We start from the raw sequence: 16,014 nt of genomic DNA on the forward strand, positions 1-16,014 counted from the left end.
AACAAAAAATGCAATAACTTTAACAGCAAAACATCCGAACACTTACTAATGGTACGAACACTAACTTGTTTTGAGCCCTTCTCGTGAATGGCAAAAGGTGATGTCATGTCAAGGTACAGTGGGGTATATCGGCATTGCTGGAAATTTTAATAGCATGGCACAATAATAACATGGCACTGAAATGACACAAGAAGCTCAGGGCTTCAAGGAGCTTCTGAGAAATCGAGGCTCGCTGACGCGGGGTAAAGCTAGCTCAGAACATGTCACAGTACTATATGCAGTGCTTGCTTGCTTTGACATCAGAGCTTGACATCCCCTTTTTTCTTACCAGCTTCTTTTCACCTTCATCTACATCAGCTCCATCGCTGCATCGCGCTGCCCGCTGCTGTCAAACGAACTGTGATTGATTGATATGTGGGATTTAATGTCCCAAAACCACCGTATGATTATGAGAGACGCCGTAGTGGAGGTCTCCGGAAATTTCGACCACCTGGGGTTCTTTAACGTGCACCTGAATTTGAGCACACGAGCCTAAACGTTTCCGCCTCCATTAAAAATGCAGCCGCCGCAGCCGGGATTCGATCCTGTCACGTGCGGGTGAGCAGCCGAGTACCTTAACCACTAGACCACCGCGGCGGGGCCTCAAACGAACTCTGTCAGGGCAAGTTCGATTTCTGGGAATGCCCTATTGTTCGGACTATGGTGCTTGTTATTCACTACATGTGAAAAGCGCTTCTTTTTGTCGTGGCTATCCAAGGACACTTCTCTCAGTGACTCCAAACTGCCTCCTGGCCGCACTGTTGCAATTTTCTCAGTAGCTATGGTGGAGTTTCTCTTGAATGCAGCCAAGTACTGTTTTCGAGGCCCTAGCATGTTGCACATTTACAAAGCGAGGTTCACACATGCATTCGTCTGCCGGTAAGGTACATGCTAGAAAACTCGGCATTAAAGGGGAAAATATGGCACCAGGGCTCCTGTTTGCCACGCAAAGGCGCAAAGGTAACAAAGCGAAGGCTTAGTCGCTCATACAAAAACTAAGCCGTAGCCACGCGGCTATTACGAATATTACGAAACTGAAACTGCAAACACGACTTCTTTTTTTTTTTTTTTGGCAAATTTTCGTTCGGATCCACACGTAGTACAAGGCAGAAATTTGTAACGCTAATATTGGGACAAAAAAAAAAAACGTATTATAAGCAGGTTTTTACGGTACTGGATACTGCCGAGGGATGCTGTCATGTTATTAAATAAATCTGTATCGATCATCTTGTACGATGCCTTGGCTGGCTAACGACCATTAAGTTAATATGTAAATTTTAAGTGATTATGCTTATTGGACAGTTTCATGATTCATGAAGGTGCAAAGGATGTGTTTGTAATTTAACCTTATCAGCATATGATGTAGATCAGCACAGCAACCCCCAAAAGGGCATAAAAATGATTAAGATTCTTTGCTTACCCATGAAGAAGCACTAGTATTCTTTTAATCCTTTTTCTTCTTTTGATAATAGTGCTGCACTTATAACAGTTGCTGGGCATAACCAATGTTCTGATATAAGTCATGATTTAGGACTGTCTAGGTTGATAATACATACTATAGTTTCATACGCATCGCATTTTTCAAAGTTGTGTCAATTTATGAACGTCCCGTGATGAAAATAAAAGCAGTTACATGAGACGATATAGGTAATATTATTTGCTTTTTAGCTAAGTAAAATGTAGATTATAAATATCTCGCCCTATTTGTAAGCACAAAGTAAATTTCTAACCACCACATGCAGACCTGTCATATTTCACGAGCAACAAGCGTCCTTGCGATTGTCATGGCTTGCCTACTTAGCTTCGCTGCTTTGCCCATAGGTTCTTTGTGAAGCCTCCCCCGGCACCACCGAGGAAAGACCGAACACTTGGCAATGTGATCATCAGCGAAGCCAAGGACGAAAAATTCGAGGCACACCAGGTGAGCCCCTACTTAACACATATGTCCACATTGGCTGTGAATACGTCGTATCCCTGCGTAGAATGTTGTTTCTATTATGGTATGGCACATTGCCACGTGTTTGTAGAAAAAAAAAGTCATAGTTTTGCCACAATGGTGAAGCAGTGAACGCAATAGCAACAAATTGGAAGGTCATGCACAGAATGGCATGCAGATCGAAACGTGCCCCGTGTTTCTCATGCAGAAATGATGCAACAAACTTACTCACAGGTACAGATGAACTTGAATAAACGTCTCAGTTGTTACTTCGCAGTGTCTGAAAAGCGCGCCATTTTTGCAAACGGAGGCTGTGCAATGATTGCAGTGACCTTTTTAAGCCCGGTAACTACAACAGAATCGTTCTGGCCAAACCCAGAGGCTAGCCAAGATGTACGATTCTCCCCACTGCAAGATAAGGATGTGCGGTCGAGCGTACAATCCCTTATTCTCTAAGTGGGCCAAAGTGCGCGTAGAGAATCTTGCTGATAATGCTGAAAATATTATAATCCCCCCTCCTCCGAGATGCCTGCCAACAGCAGTAAATGGTAGATATAAATAGCTTGCCGTTTGCACGTTGAAGGGGGTACCTTTCGGAGGTTCAGTGGTTCATGCCTCGCGTTCATAACGCGGATGTCCCACATTCGATTCCGCGCACTGAAGTCTTTTTTCTGGATTTTTGTTTTTTCTTGCGTTTCTATATATATATATATATAGATGCGTATACACATACGGTGCATGACATCTATGCCGACGTCCACGTCAACGCCAATTCCGAAATCCAGCCGAGAGTGTCCATATATATGTAATTGCTGTCGCAATAGAAAAAAAGGTCACAATAAGCACAGACTGATAACCGCCATGCGGTAGCTTAACGGTGTGTAGCTACCGTGTCACCACGGTAGCTTAATGTGTCAAAAGTATTCGTTGTCAGTTGAAGCGGGACTTCACTCAGACTCGCAATGTACTTCGCGCTTGGGACTCCCTCGGACTCCACCTCCTCAATATTCACCGCAGTCGGACTCTCGGCGCTATTGTAGTCTGAGTGAGTCTATTCGTGGGTGAGTTTGCCGACCCGTGGTCACAGCTGCTGAACTCGAGATCATGACTTTTGTTCCCAACCACAGCATGCACATCTCGATGGGGGTAAAATTGAAAACACCAAATTACTTGGAAACCTACTATGGCATCCTTTGTGATCGTATTGTATTTGGGGGGGGGGGGGGGTAACGCCACGAGCTTAGTTGACTCAAACCTCATTATAACAAAGTGTCATCTTATGCAAAAATGAGTTTGTTGTATTTGAAAATGCATTATAAAGGTATATTTCTAACACTATGTTTATTGCAAGACTATTTTTTATTTACTTTGTTATAACCAATTGTTTGTTATATTAAGATTCTTTATATTAAGGTTTGAGTGTACTATATTATTATCTTAGCATGAGTGTTCAAGTGGTGCAAATACGACATGGCAGCACCAACATAAGACAAGTGAACTAAACGCTGTTTGTACAACTGGTATTTTCTTAACCCATTTAACATTTTACCGACGTTGCTGTGCAGGCTTGGGGTCCTTTTGACAGTCAATGGGCAGCTTGTATTGTATATTCAGCTTTACTGTATATATGACCACTTCTAAACATTGCACTTAGCCTTTGAAAAATTGAGATAGCATACCATCGATTTTTTGTTTTTCTCTCATTTCTTTTCACATTCGTGTCCAGCATAAAATTGACAGCTTATAAGGCTTGGCTTATCTGCTATATTACTCAAAACATTCAAAGGTAACTGTGGACAAAAAAGAGCAGTAAAATGGAGAAATATAGTTTTTTTTTTTTTTTTGAAAAGAGAAGCTTGGGCATAATTTATTTCCCGACTTTTGTGAATATTATCTGTAGTTGCTGGAGAATTGTATATTAGTGCCCACAAAGCGTATTCAAAACGAAGAACTGACATAATGTTCATCACTCTAGAGGTAGTGGCTAGCCTTGGAATTGCTTTGCAGCCATTACTTGAATAAATATAGCATGTGGCCTAAGCGTTATACTCTTGCTGTAATCTTTAATTGTATTAAATGCAGAATGTTGAGCATAGAATGGAGAGAGGTGCAGTGTGCTTAAATGCTTGAAGTGTATATTAGCATTGCCTCACTCATTTTTGCAACTTTAACAGTCCAAAATTGCTCTTCTGTTACTTTTTAAACACGTGCTCATACTAAAAGGATGCGCTCACACTATCCATCAGTATGCTGGAACGCGCTTTATGGCAAGTTCATATGTGATACGAATTGCTTTTGGTATCGAAGTTAGCATCTTGGTCAACATTGTTGCACTTATATTATTGGAATTCCACATCAGCATTGCACCTGGCTCGTAATGTGACAGGACCTAGGTAGCCGGGGCTAGATATCTGAACTAGCTAGACTACGTATCTGGGCTAAATAGCCGGGTTTGGTAGTTTAAAAGGGGCTTTTAGGCCTCATGATTGGCCTGAACTGTTTCTTCTAGTGTTTACTAACGCAACGTTCATTTTTATAAATTGTACTCTTTTGCCATGCTTAATGCTCCTTGTGATATTCTTTAAAACTCAGAAGCGTGCACAGCCTACATTTTTGACGAGTTGTAGCTAGCCATATAAGGAGCTTTTATGTGGTAGCATTGTAAAACACCGTATTTATTCGCATAATGATCATACTGGCGTAATAACGCTACCCCTATAATCATCCGCTGCAGTCTTGCTAAATGACACCTGGCCCGTTGTGTCTCTTCCGTTTTATTGCGATAGGAATTGTAGGAACAGTCTCAGCTGGTTTTTGCCATCGTCGCCGCCGTCATTCACGTATCTGTATATGTATGTATATATACACTGGGAAGGTTGCACTAGCCTCCTCTTTATACGGAGCGAAGATCCCTTTTATGGCTAGGGTCGTCTGTACGCGCGCTCATCTCGTGAGTGAACAAAGGGAAGGTGGGGGGGGGGGGCTTGTGGTGGTTGTGCTACCACAGCAACAATCAGCGTGTGGCTGGTGCCTTCACAGCAGGTGGGACGTTTTACAGGCTGGGCTCTCAATGCGAAAAAAGGGTGCCAAAGTGCACCGGCAGTGCCCATGCTCTCTTACACCAGCGCTTTGTAGAGTTACGTGAGCTCGAATCTAAATGAGTTGACTGCCAGCCTGCGTCGTCGCGGTGGTCTAGTGGCTAAGGTACTCGTCTGCTGACCCGCAGGTCGCGGAATCGAACCCCGGCTGCGGCGGCTGCATTTTCGATGGATGCGAAAATGTTGTAGGCCCGTGTGCTAAGATTTGGGTGCACGTTAAAGAACCCCAGGTGGTCGAAATTTTCGTAGCCCTCCACTACGGCGTCTCTCATAATCATATGGTGGTCTTGTGACGTTAAACCCCACATATCAACCAATCAATCATGACTGCCAGCCTCAATCCGTATATCAGCGTCGTCACTACACACAAGCCTTCTGTTGATCTCATAGTAATAAGGGCTGCAGCGCGAGCACGAATGTGCTAGAAGAAACAGACAAAGTCGAGGTACGGAAGGTAAAAGAGGACAACACAAGCGCTGTGTTGTGTAGTGTAACAATGCAAATTACCAGACTTGTGTCAGCAGGATTTCCAAAATCTGTAATTTCTTCAGTGTGCGAAGCCTTGTTGTGAAAAATCAAACAAAAACAAGAAAATGCAGGAGGAAATAAAGAGCGAAAAAGAGTTGCAGTCATCCCATACTTTCACAATATATCTCATGGTTTGAAGAAGGTAGGCTCGAGATATGGTGTGGATGTAGTTTTATCAGCTCCGTGCAAAGTAAGCCAGATCTGCAGAATGACGGATGAGCGACTTAGTGGAATCACTAAAAAAAGTTGGACATGCGCCGTAAAACACATAAATAAATTTGTAGAATGCGTTGTTGGTGTTGTTTACATGCTTCCTTTAACGTGCGGTCGTTGTTATATAGGCCAAACTGGGCGGTGCATTAATAAAAGGTTAGGAGAACACATGAATGACATATGCAAAGGTATCAGTTCAAACCTTGTTTTGCACTGCAAAAGCTGCGGGTGCCAGCCTCGTTTTTCGGGCGTGAGTGTGCTAGCACGCCACATGGACAAGTTAACTCGGGAAATAGCTGAAGCGTTTTTTATTAGAAAAAATGGTGACGGATGCGTAAGCCAACCTTCAGTGGCCTTGCATGATAAAGAGTTCGCACTTTTAGATAAAGGTTAGCTAGTTTCAGTACCTTCTTTTTATCAGAACATGCCCCAGAATATGTCACGTTGCTCACGTGTGCTGGTTTCCTGTTGTATATATTATCATGTGTGCTGTGAATAAAATTCAGTTGGTAGTCAGCGCTTGTGTTGTCCTCTTTTACCTTCCGTACCTCGACTTTGTCTGTTTCTTCTAGCACATTCGTGCTCGCGCTGCAGTCCTTATTACTATGAATTCAAACCAACTAGCCCAAATCGCCATTCTTCTGTTGATCTACTGCGGTCGCGCCAAAGGAAACTTGGTTACTTAACAAGCGCATGTTTACTACAATCAATATTGCTTCTAAAAATGCTAGCCTTGCTTTGTGAAACACTCGAATATGTTGCTATCGAATTCATTGCTTTTTCTCTTATGGTGAAAGTGACTTCTTTATTATTATGCTGACCCCACTCGCTCGCTCCCTGTCCCCCTTCGCCCGCTGCCGCATGCCGTGTTTTATTAATTTTTTTTCTCCTATCTGTGCGACACGTCCCCCCGTCTTTTTTATCTGTGCGCCACAGCAGAGTTCACGAACGGTGCGAGTGCAGAGGCATCGCAGCCAATAATCACAGAGGGAGCGAAGGGCGCATAACCACCCTTGCCAACAGATGGTCGCTTCCTGCAAATACGAATCTTCAAGGCCCAACCGAACGCACGCGATTTTCGAGCGACGACGACCGGATTTGCTGTCAAGAAGGGTCATTTATCGCTATCATGTCTTAGGTTTCTGTAAAACTAGAAAAAAATCATTTGACTGCCAGAAAAGATCGCGATGATTTCTGCAACATTGGAGCACTTCCGATTCTTGCTTAGCTTGCAATTTGCTCTTCGTGCTTGTTATCCGCGTGTACTTCGCGGAACGCAAGATATAGGCTACTTTTTCCACAGTAACTTATGTGGACGGCGAGGCAGCGGCCGTATTTTGTTGTTAATCTTGTTATCGACGGTTTGTTTTGATGCTTGGGTGGTAGCTCGCTGCAATGTTGGTTACTTGCTACTATGTCAACAGCGTCGTCGCGGTCGTCCTGAGAGGTTGCCACGAAGTTGGCAAAGTGCGTCGTGGCGTCTTAGCGCACGCTCCTAGGCGCTTCTCAAGATCACAGTAGATACCACTGTTGCGGTTAAAAGATTGCGAGAAAAAAAGATAGCCGCGAAACGCTTTCACGGCGTGCACGGGTGGTGCGGTGGCAGCTTGCAAGAGATAGTGTCATCAACCACCGAAGATGAATAAAGTGCAACGAAGAAGATGTTTACAAACAGTATAGTTGCACGTCAATTGTAAAACGCTAAATTGATTGATTGATATGTGGGGTTTAACGTCCCAAAACTACTACGTGGTTATGGCAGACGCCGTAGTGGAGACCTTTGGAAATTTCGGCCACCTTGGGCTCTATAAAGGGACACTAAAGACAACTACAAAGTCGACGTTGATTTTTGACATAGCAATCCAGAAACCTTGTAGTGTTACTTTTGTGCCAAGGAAGGCCTATTTTGAAATCAAATCACGTTTTAGTGGCCCGCATCTGGTTAGCGCCCTTCAAATCGCACGCCTCAAGAAGTGGTCCGCACGTCACTGTTGCTGTGCACAACGTTGCCCGGCTTTACTGCGCGGTCGCCGGCACTAGTAGACGGAATGAAAGCAGCGAGAGCCACAGCAGCAGCAACCGCCATTGATCAAATTCCTACCATTGGCTCCGAGATGGTAGACGTGGTTTTGGTTCAACTGCATCCCGCTAGATGGCACGACCTCTCCAGTGTAACCACGTAAAAATTGAATTTTTTGACCACTCGCGCCACTCTTCATAGTGACGTTCGGCGGTTCTTTTTTCAGAATGAAATAGAAATGAACAAACAGAATTTTATTGCGTCTTTTGATGCATGGAAGGTTCTTTATTTAGTGCTGCTAGATCAATTACTATTGATTATTTGTAGCCGGTTCGTCTGACGTGATCGGTATCATTTTGAGAATGTCCTACTGTGGCGCATGTATTCTTGTGCATTTACCTTAATTTCTCGATAAGTAGGACACTGCTGTTGATAATATTGTCGCATAAGATGTTTTCATACATTGCGCTTTCACTCTGACGTAAATTATTTGACTTTACTGTCTCTTTAACGTGCAATTACTAAAGGCTAAGCTACCTAGTTGTCGCATTACCGCATTTTTCGTGATCTATCAAAAAAATTTTATAAAATTTGTCCTGCATAATAAACGCATCCCCGAATTTGCTCCGATTGTTTCTTTTTTTTGCGAATAAAAAGTGTGTTCATGGCACGAGTAAATATAGTAATATTCAGTGATCTTTTTTTGCCTGCTGGAACATATTGGTAACCACTCCTACACTGGTAAGTGTGAGAGCACTGGTTAGAATTCCAGGGGGTGATGAGCAGGTGATGACCATCTATATTCTTATCCTCTACTCAATACCTTCTGGTCAGATGCAGATGCATGAAACCCCTGATTTTATTTTAATGATTTCTTTAACATCATTTCTTACCTTTCTTTAGCTTTCTTGTACCCTATCCTATCTTTTGGGTAGTTTAGTAACTCTATTCCTTGTGTTTTTTAAATGTTCACAGATATTTGAATATATCGCTGAGACCTTGAATAAATGTTCATTTTGTATGAGGCTTTGGGATATCTGTCTTGTTTGGCAGTGCCTTTTTCTCACTGGTTTTGTTCCCAAATTTATCAGCGTTCTCTTACTGAAGACTGAATGACATTCATGTTTTGCATGTTGCAGGTCGATGCTCTGCCTTTCCCATTCAACAATGTCAGCCAGTTTGAGTCCGTTATCAGCCACCCCGTAGGCAGTTTGTGGAACCCAGAGACATCGTTCAGGGAACTGACTGCGCCGAAGGTTGTCGCCAAGATTGGACAAGTCATCGACCCCATAGACAGAGATGCCCTGACCGTCAAGAAGAAAGCAAACGTTTTGGATAAGCTCCTAGAGCAGAAGAAGGCTGCAATGAAGCAAAAGCAGTCGCCCCGGCGACAGAGGAAGAAAAAATGACCATGGGTAATGACAGGTGACGTAAATTTCTTATCCTTATAGTTACGCTTTAAGCTCAATTAATATAATGTAGAGGCTGACTTTCTTAGCTCTAAGATTAGAAGTAACTGGAATGTTTTGCTTTTGTAAGCTGTTTTGAAAGTTTAGAAAGTTCACTGAAAGTTCAGAACTGTTGTTCAATCTAGCAGCTACATGTGAATTTTCCAACACTATTTCCAGCGGTGTTTTGGTGTCACCGCAGCTATCGATTGTTTTGTTACTTCTAATAGTCGTCCTTGTTAAACGAAGGTTTTGTGTGTAACCATGTCGCTTGCATTACAAGCAGCAACTGTGATTGGTTGTCAGCTGATTCCTGGTGCTGTGCTACTAAACAAAAGAGTTTGTTGACCATTCAATTACCTCGTAACCCCCCCCCCCCCCCATTTGTTTAACATTCTGTGGCTAGAATGTTTTATTTTCTGAGAACAAGGCTGGTGGGCTTGTTTCTGAGCTGTTACGGTTCCATTCTTGTTCAAGTAGAATATTAAGTTACGAAATTCTCGAGAGCTGTGTTCGAGGAGCGCAATCAAGAAACTCGCATCGTCAAAATTAGGCTTGATCGCTCTACTACATCAGTACCAAGCATATGTCGAACCTGAAGGGGATCACAAACTAATACAGTAAAACCTCGTTAATTCAAACTCGGTTATTTCGATATGCCGTTCAATTTGAAGGATTTCCACGGTCCGGTACTTTGCGATATAAGTTTCAGTAGATAATTTGAAGCGGCAGTCGGCACCAGTCCGGTAAATTCTGATCCCTATTTCGCTGGAAATCCGCCGAAACGACGGCTCCTAATAGCCACAAGGCAACGCAATGTAGCGATACTAATGAGTGGTAGCTGAAGCACCCCAGCCTCGCTATTTCTAGTGCAAAAAAAAAGAAGAAGAAGAAAACGGTCTCGTGGTCAACCAAAACGTGTGCCTGCGAAAAACTGAATGCGCTTCACTGCAGCACAGTCGTGATGCGCGGGCACCATATTGCATGTTTCTAGAAATCTCATCGGGACATGGTTCATTCATTCTCTCTGGGATCGTTAAGAAATTAATAAAGGACAGTTTGGCGGTATTGTGTACGCGAACCTCCGATTGCCGGTTGCTTCAGCAATTCGCACCTTTGCACTGCTGGCAGAGTTCGTGCCAGCAACACCTCTAAACTTTCAGACAAAGTTTGAAAGTTTAAAGGATAATTTTTCCTAGCCAGAGCACATTGCGAGTTTCGACATACTGGTCGTTATTCAATTCCTAATTATACCAGAAAGAGTGTGCGAATGGTCGCATCATAACGTGCTGACGCAGCGAGGTGCAGGCGACATGTTGCCCGCGTGTCACTGCTGTGTTGCAGTGAAGATGTCTTGTTTTCCACAGGCGCACATTTCAGTTAATTACGACAGCAGGTTTTTTTTTTTTTTTTTTTTTTTCCAGTGGCAGCAGCAAGGCCCACCGTTTCCCCGTGTTCGCAGCAAAATTAAGACCAGGTATTGCTGGAAAACGTAACCCTTGGAGCCGCAAGCTAGCTGGCACAGCAAATGACAAGCACTGATTAGTTTGAACAGTTCTGAGCTCCTTGCATCCCACTGTTTGAATGTTCTGTTAATTCGAAAACCCGCTTAATTCTAAGATTTCTCGTGAACCCAGTGACTTCGAATTAACGAGGTTTTACTGTTTGTTGTATTGATAGCTTAATGTGGGAAATATTCACAGCCTTTGGGGTGACATGATTTACTGTGCAACAATTGCTTGTTTCGTTTATATTGTAACGGTAGGATGAGAACGACGAAGAAGACAAAGAGGAGGACGATGTTGTCAGATCTGTGAGCCAACTGGGCGCCATCTTGTCCACCACCGAGTTTATTCCTCGTTTTATAAAGTAAAGTTATTCTCCCGTAACATCATTGGTGGGAGGTGCGGGGTACTCACTTCACGCAAAACGGAGCTTCGTAGCGGGCGCCTAGTGGTCTCCCCCATGGCGACTGCAGTCAACAATGCCGACCCTTCCCCGTCTACCGTGCCTTCTCCAACTACGTCCGTGCTTTCTCCAACTGGACCGTCAACCCTCATCTTGGAGCCCCCGAGAGATCCAGGTACCTTTTCTGGCACTGATGGCATTGACGTAGAAGCCTGGCTGAAGTCATACGAACGAGTGGGTGTACGTATGCGATGGGATCCAACGCTCATGCTGGCCAACGTGATTTTTTATCTCAGAGGTACCGCAAAGGTCTGGTACGAGACGCACGAGGAAGAACTGACTAGCTGGGAGTTATGCAAGCAAAAGCTCCGGGAGCTATTTGGCAGGCCTGTGGGAAGTCAACGCGCCGCCCAAAACGAGCTCGCACGTCGAGTTCAGACGTGCACCGAATCATACCTCACGTACATTCAGGACGTGCTCGCTTTGTGCCGCAAGGTAGACTCGCAGATGTCCGAAGCCGATAAGGTTGGCCATATTATTAAGGGCATAGCAGATGACGCCTTTCACCTTCTTGTGTTCAAGAATTCATCTACGGTCCACGACATTATTTCTGAATGCCGGCGCTTTGAAGAAGCGAAGAGCCGCCGTGTTCTCCACCAGTTTGCCCGGCTTCCAAACACGGCTGCAACGTCCACATGCGAAGACCCTCGCCTGCCTTCTACGGAAAGTCCCGGTGACGTTGTCCGTATTGTCCGTCGGGAAATAGAAGCCGCAGCTCCACTCGTGTCAGCTTCCCCCAACTCCGAAAGCTATCACGCCACCGTCTCTCTCATACAGACCGTCGTGAGGCAAGAACTGGCCAACGCCGGCTTAAACGTCTGCTCCATTCATCGTCCAGACTACGCCACACCAAATCCACCCGTGACTGTCCCGCCCAACCGACGTTTTTCTGCCAGCCCACATTATCGCGACCCGGCGGTATGGCGCACCCCAGACGACCGGCCGATATGCTTCAATTGCGGTCGTATAGGCCACATTTCGCGTCACTGCCGTGCTTGGTCCAGCTCTGCTCCGTGGCCTCACCCTCCGCCCCATCGCCCACCTGTCTGGAATTCACGCTCATCACCGAAAACAGAGCCGCTAACGCCTGAGAATTCCTCGCGCCCCCGATCCAGCCGCTCCCCTTCGCCACAACGCCGTTTCTCCCGCTCGCCCCCATCTCGCCGATCGCCGTCCCCAAGCTCGTTCCGGCGTTCACCTCCGGAAAACTGACGGGAGCAGCTCTTGGAGGTGATGCTGCAATACCGACCCGATCCCAAAATCCTCTACTGACCTTGCCCGCACATCAGAACCTTATCAATGTTGACGTCGACGGTGTACCTACTACAGCCCTCATTGACACTGGCGCACACGTGTCTATCATGAACGCTGACCTTAGAGCACGGCTGAAGAAAGTCCTTACTCCTGGCCCAACTCCTGTGGTCCGAACGGCCGATGGTGGAAAAGTCGCCGTAATTGGTGTGTGCTCAGCTCGCGTCAGCGTCGCCGGACACCACACATCAGTTCTGTTTTATGTTTTAGAACACTGCCCTAATGACATAATTTTGGGCCAAGACTTTTTGTCTGAACATTCGGCCTTGATAGACTGCTCTGCCGGTATAGTGCAACTCGCTCTACCTAATGTTGTTGATCCTCCAAGTTGCCCTCCAAGTCGGCTTTGTTCTACAGAACACCTGCGTCTCCCTCAACGAACAGTAGCTTACATAGGCGTCTCCCCTGTTCCACCTGTCCCAGACGGTATTTATATTGTGTCCCCCAATGTTGACGTCCTGCTTTCGCACAACGTTGCGTTTCCTCACACCGTCATCACTATTACGGCCAATGCATCCTGCCTACCCTTAGTGAATTTTTCACTATGTACACAAGTCCTCCCTCGTGGTATATCTCTAGCCGAGATCGTGCCGGCGGCAGAGTGCCATATTTGCACTCTAAGTTATGACAGCATCCCGAGTGCCGAAAAAACTTCGTTTACTCCTCCATCAGACCAAAGTGTGTTAACCAAGATGATTGCCCCCGACTTGCCGAAAGAACAAGCTAACGACCTGCGTTCCCTGCTTGCATCTTTTTGGGACATCTTCGACCTTGGCGACCGCCCACTCGGCCAGACGTCCGTTGTTAAGCACCGGATTGATACAGGCGATACGAGTCCAATCCATCGGAGACCCTACCGTGTTTCCCATGCAGAGCGGCGCATCATCCAACAGGAGGTCGACAAAATGCTTTCTCGGAATATCATCGAGCCTTCATGCAGTCCCTGGGCGTCCCCTGTTGTACTTGTAAAGAAGAAGGACAACAGCTGGAGATTTTGCGTCGATTATCGCCATTTAAACAAAATAACGAAGAAGGACGTCTACCCTTTACCACGCATAGACGATGCCCTGGATTGCCTTCACGGCGCAAAATATTTTTCCTCCATTGACCTCCGCTCTGGGTACTGGCAGATTGCCGTTGATGACATGGACCGTGAGAAAACGGCGTTTATCACTCCCGACGGCCTTTACGAGTTTAAAGTGATGCCATTCGGTTTATGTAATGCGCCCGCCACATTCGAACGTATGATGGACGCTCTGTTGCACGGCTTCAAGTGGTCCATCTGCCTGTGCTACCTGGACGACGTTATCGTTTTTTCGCCTTCTTTTGCGACGCACCTTGAAAGGCTATCGAAAATCTTATCTGTCTTTCGTAAGGCGGGCCTGCAACTCAATTCGGCAAAGTGCCACTTCGGCCGTCGTGAAATTTCTGTCCTCGGACACCTCGTTGATTCCGTGGGGGTTCGCCCTGATCAAGATAAAATACGCGCAGTAAGAGATTTCCCTGTACCAACCTGTACCAAAGACGTTCGCAGTTTCGTTGGCCTCTGTTCTTACTTCCGCCGCTTTGTTAAAAACTTCGCCGACGTAGCACGCCCTCTCACTCAACTTCTCAAAAAAGACGCTGGCTTCATTTGGGGCCCTGAGCAAGCAGATGCGTTTCAAAATCTAGTGTGTCTGCTTACGTCTCCGCCTATCCTCGCCCACTTTGATATTTCATCTCCAACAGAAGTTCGTACAGACGCAAGTGGCTATGGCATCGGTGCAGTCCTCGCCCAGAAACAACAAGGACGAGACCGTGTTGTTGCTTATGCCAGCCGCCTTCTTTCGCCTGCTGAAAGAAAATATTCAATAACCGAACGGGAATGTTTGGCACTTGTTTGGGCAGTCGGTAAATTTCGTCCCTATTTGTACGGCCGGCCATTCACAGTAATCACAGATCACCACGCCTTGTGCTGGCTTTCGTCCCTTAAAGACCCTTCAGGCCGTCTTGGCCGTTGGGCGCTGCGCCTTCAAGAATTTGATTACTCAGTCCTGTATAAAACCGGCCGCCTGCATCAAGATGCGGACTGCTTGTCCCGGTATCCTGTCGACCCTCCAGACGGCGACTCCTCTAAAACCACCCTTCCTATCGACGTTTTCTCTCTATCCGCGTTTCATGACATTGGAATCGAGCAGCGACGAGATACTTTCTTGGACGGTATTATCCGAAGGCTCACATCGGAGAGGCCCGACCCTTCCCTTCGAATGTTTGAAATACATGATGGTGTATTGTACCGTTGCAATATGCGTCCTGACGGCCCCGAAAGACTACTCGTCGTTCCCATTCAATTGCGTCACACTGTTCTCGCCCAGCTTCATGATGCACCTACAGCGGGTCACCTCGGCGTGTCACGGACCTACGACAGAGTTCGCCGGCGCTTCTTCTGGCCTGGCATGTACCGCGACGTCTGCCGTTATATTGCAGCCTGCGACCCTTGTCAACGACGGAAAAAACCAAATGCCCCTCCGGCCGGACGTCTTCAGCCACTGCACATCCCACAAGACCCATTCTACCGTGTTGGCGTGGACCTGCTTGGCCCTTTTCCTACGTCAGCTGCGGGTAATCGGTGGATTGCAGTAGCAACCGATTATGCTACCCGATACGCGATCACACGGGCCCTTCCAACCAGCTGTGCAACTGACGTGGCCGATTTCCTTTTGGAGGACGTCATCTTACATCATGGAGCCCCTCGACAACTCCTTACCGACCGAGGCAGCTACTTCCTTTCCAAAGTGGTTGATGACCTCCTCCGCTCCTGCGCCACTAAACACAAGCTCTCGACTGCTTACCATCCACAAACAAATGGTCTAACGGAGCGCCTCAATCGCACTCTCACCGACATGCTCTCCATGTATGTCTCCGCCGATCACCGCGACTGGGACACTACGTTACCGTTTGTAACATTCGCGTACAATTCTTCCAGACACGACACCGCTGGGTTCTCTCCTTTTTTTCTGTTGTTCGGCCGTGACCCTGCGCTACCTTTCGACACCCTCCTGCCGGCCGGACTAAATGACAAGTCTCAGTACGCTCGTGATGCAATAATGAAGGCCCAAGCGGCACGCCAAGTTGCTCGACGACGCTTACTGGACTCCCAGGACAATCAGAAGAGCGTATACGACGCCCGCCATCGTGACGTCCACTTCACACCCGGAGATCTCGTTCTGTTATGGTTCCCCTCGCGCCGCGTTGGACTTTCGGAGAAGTTACTCCCACGCTATTCAGGTCCCTACCGTATCTTACGCCAAGTAACTGACGTCACATACGAAATCACCCCTACGGACCCCGCCATCCTTCACCCTCACACTGACGTAGTGCATGTTACGCGACTCAAACCGTATTACTCCAGTGCCTCCTGATTAGCACCGGGTCGGTGCTCCAGCCGCCGGGGAAATCATGTAACGGTAGGAT

The 16,014-nt window shown here is 46.4% G+C and overlaps 1 protein-coding gene across 1 annotated transcript in view; it reads left to right on the top strand.

Moving 5' to 3' along the window:
- The window catches only part of LOC119174495 (U3 small nucleolar RNA-associated protein 14 homolog A), a 48,786-nt gene that overhangs the window by 31,674 nt on the left and 1,098 nt on the right, over positions 1-16,014 (top strand). Inside the window, exons 14-15 of the mRNA XM_037425424.2 lie at positions 1,861-1,960; positions 8,974-9,259. Of these exons, the coding sequence (XP_037281321.2) occupies positions 1,861-1,960; positions 8,974-9,243 (370 nt within the window). The 3' untranslated portion in view covers positions 9,244-9,259. The remainder of the gene's footprint in view (positions 1-1,860; positions 1,961-8,973; positions 9,260-16,014) is intronic.

Source organism: Rhipicephalus microplus, chromosome 5, assembly GCF_043290135.1.
Source record: "Rhipicephalus microplus isolate Deutch F79 chromosome 5, USDA_Rmic, whole genome shotgun sequence".
Classification (NCBI taxonomy): Eukaryota; Metazoa; Arthropoda; class Arachnida; order Ixodida; family Ixodidae; genus Rhipicephalus; species Rhipicephalus microplus.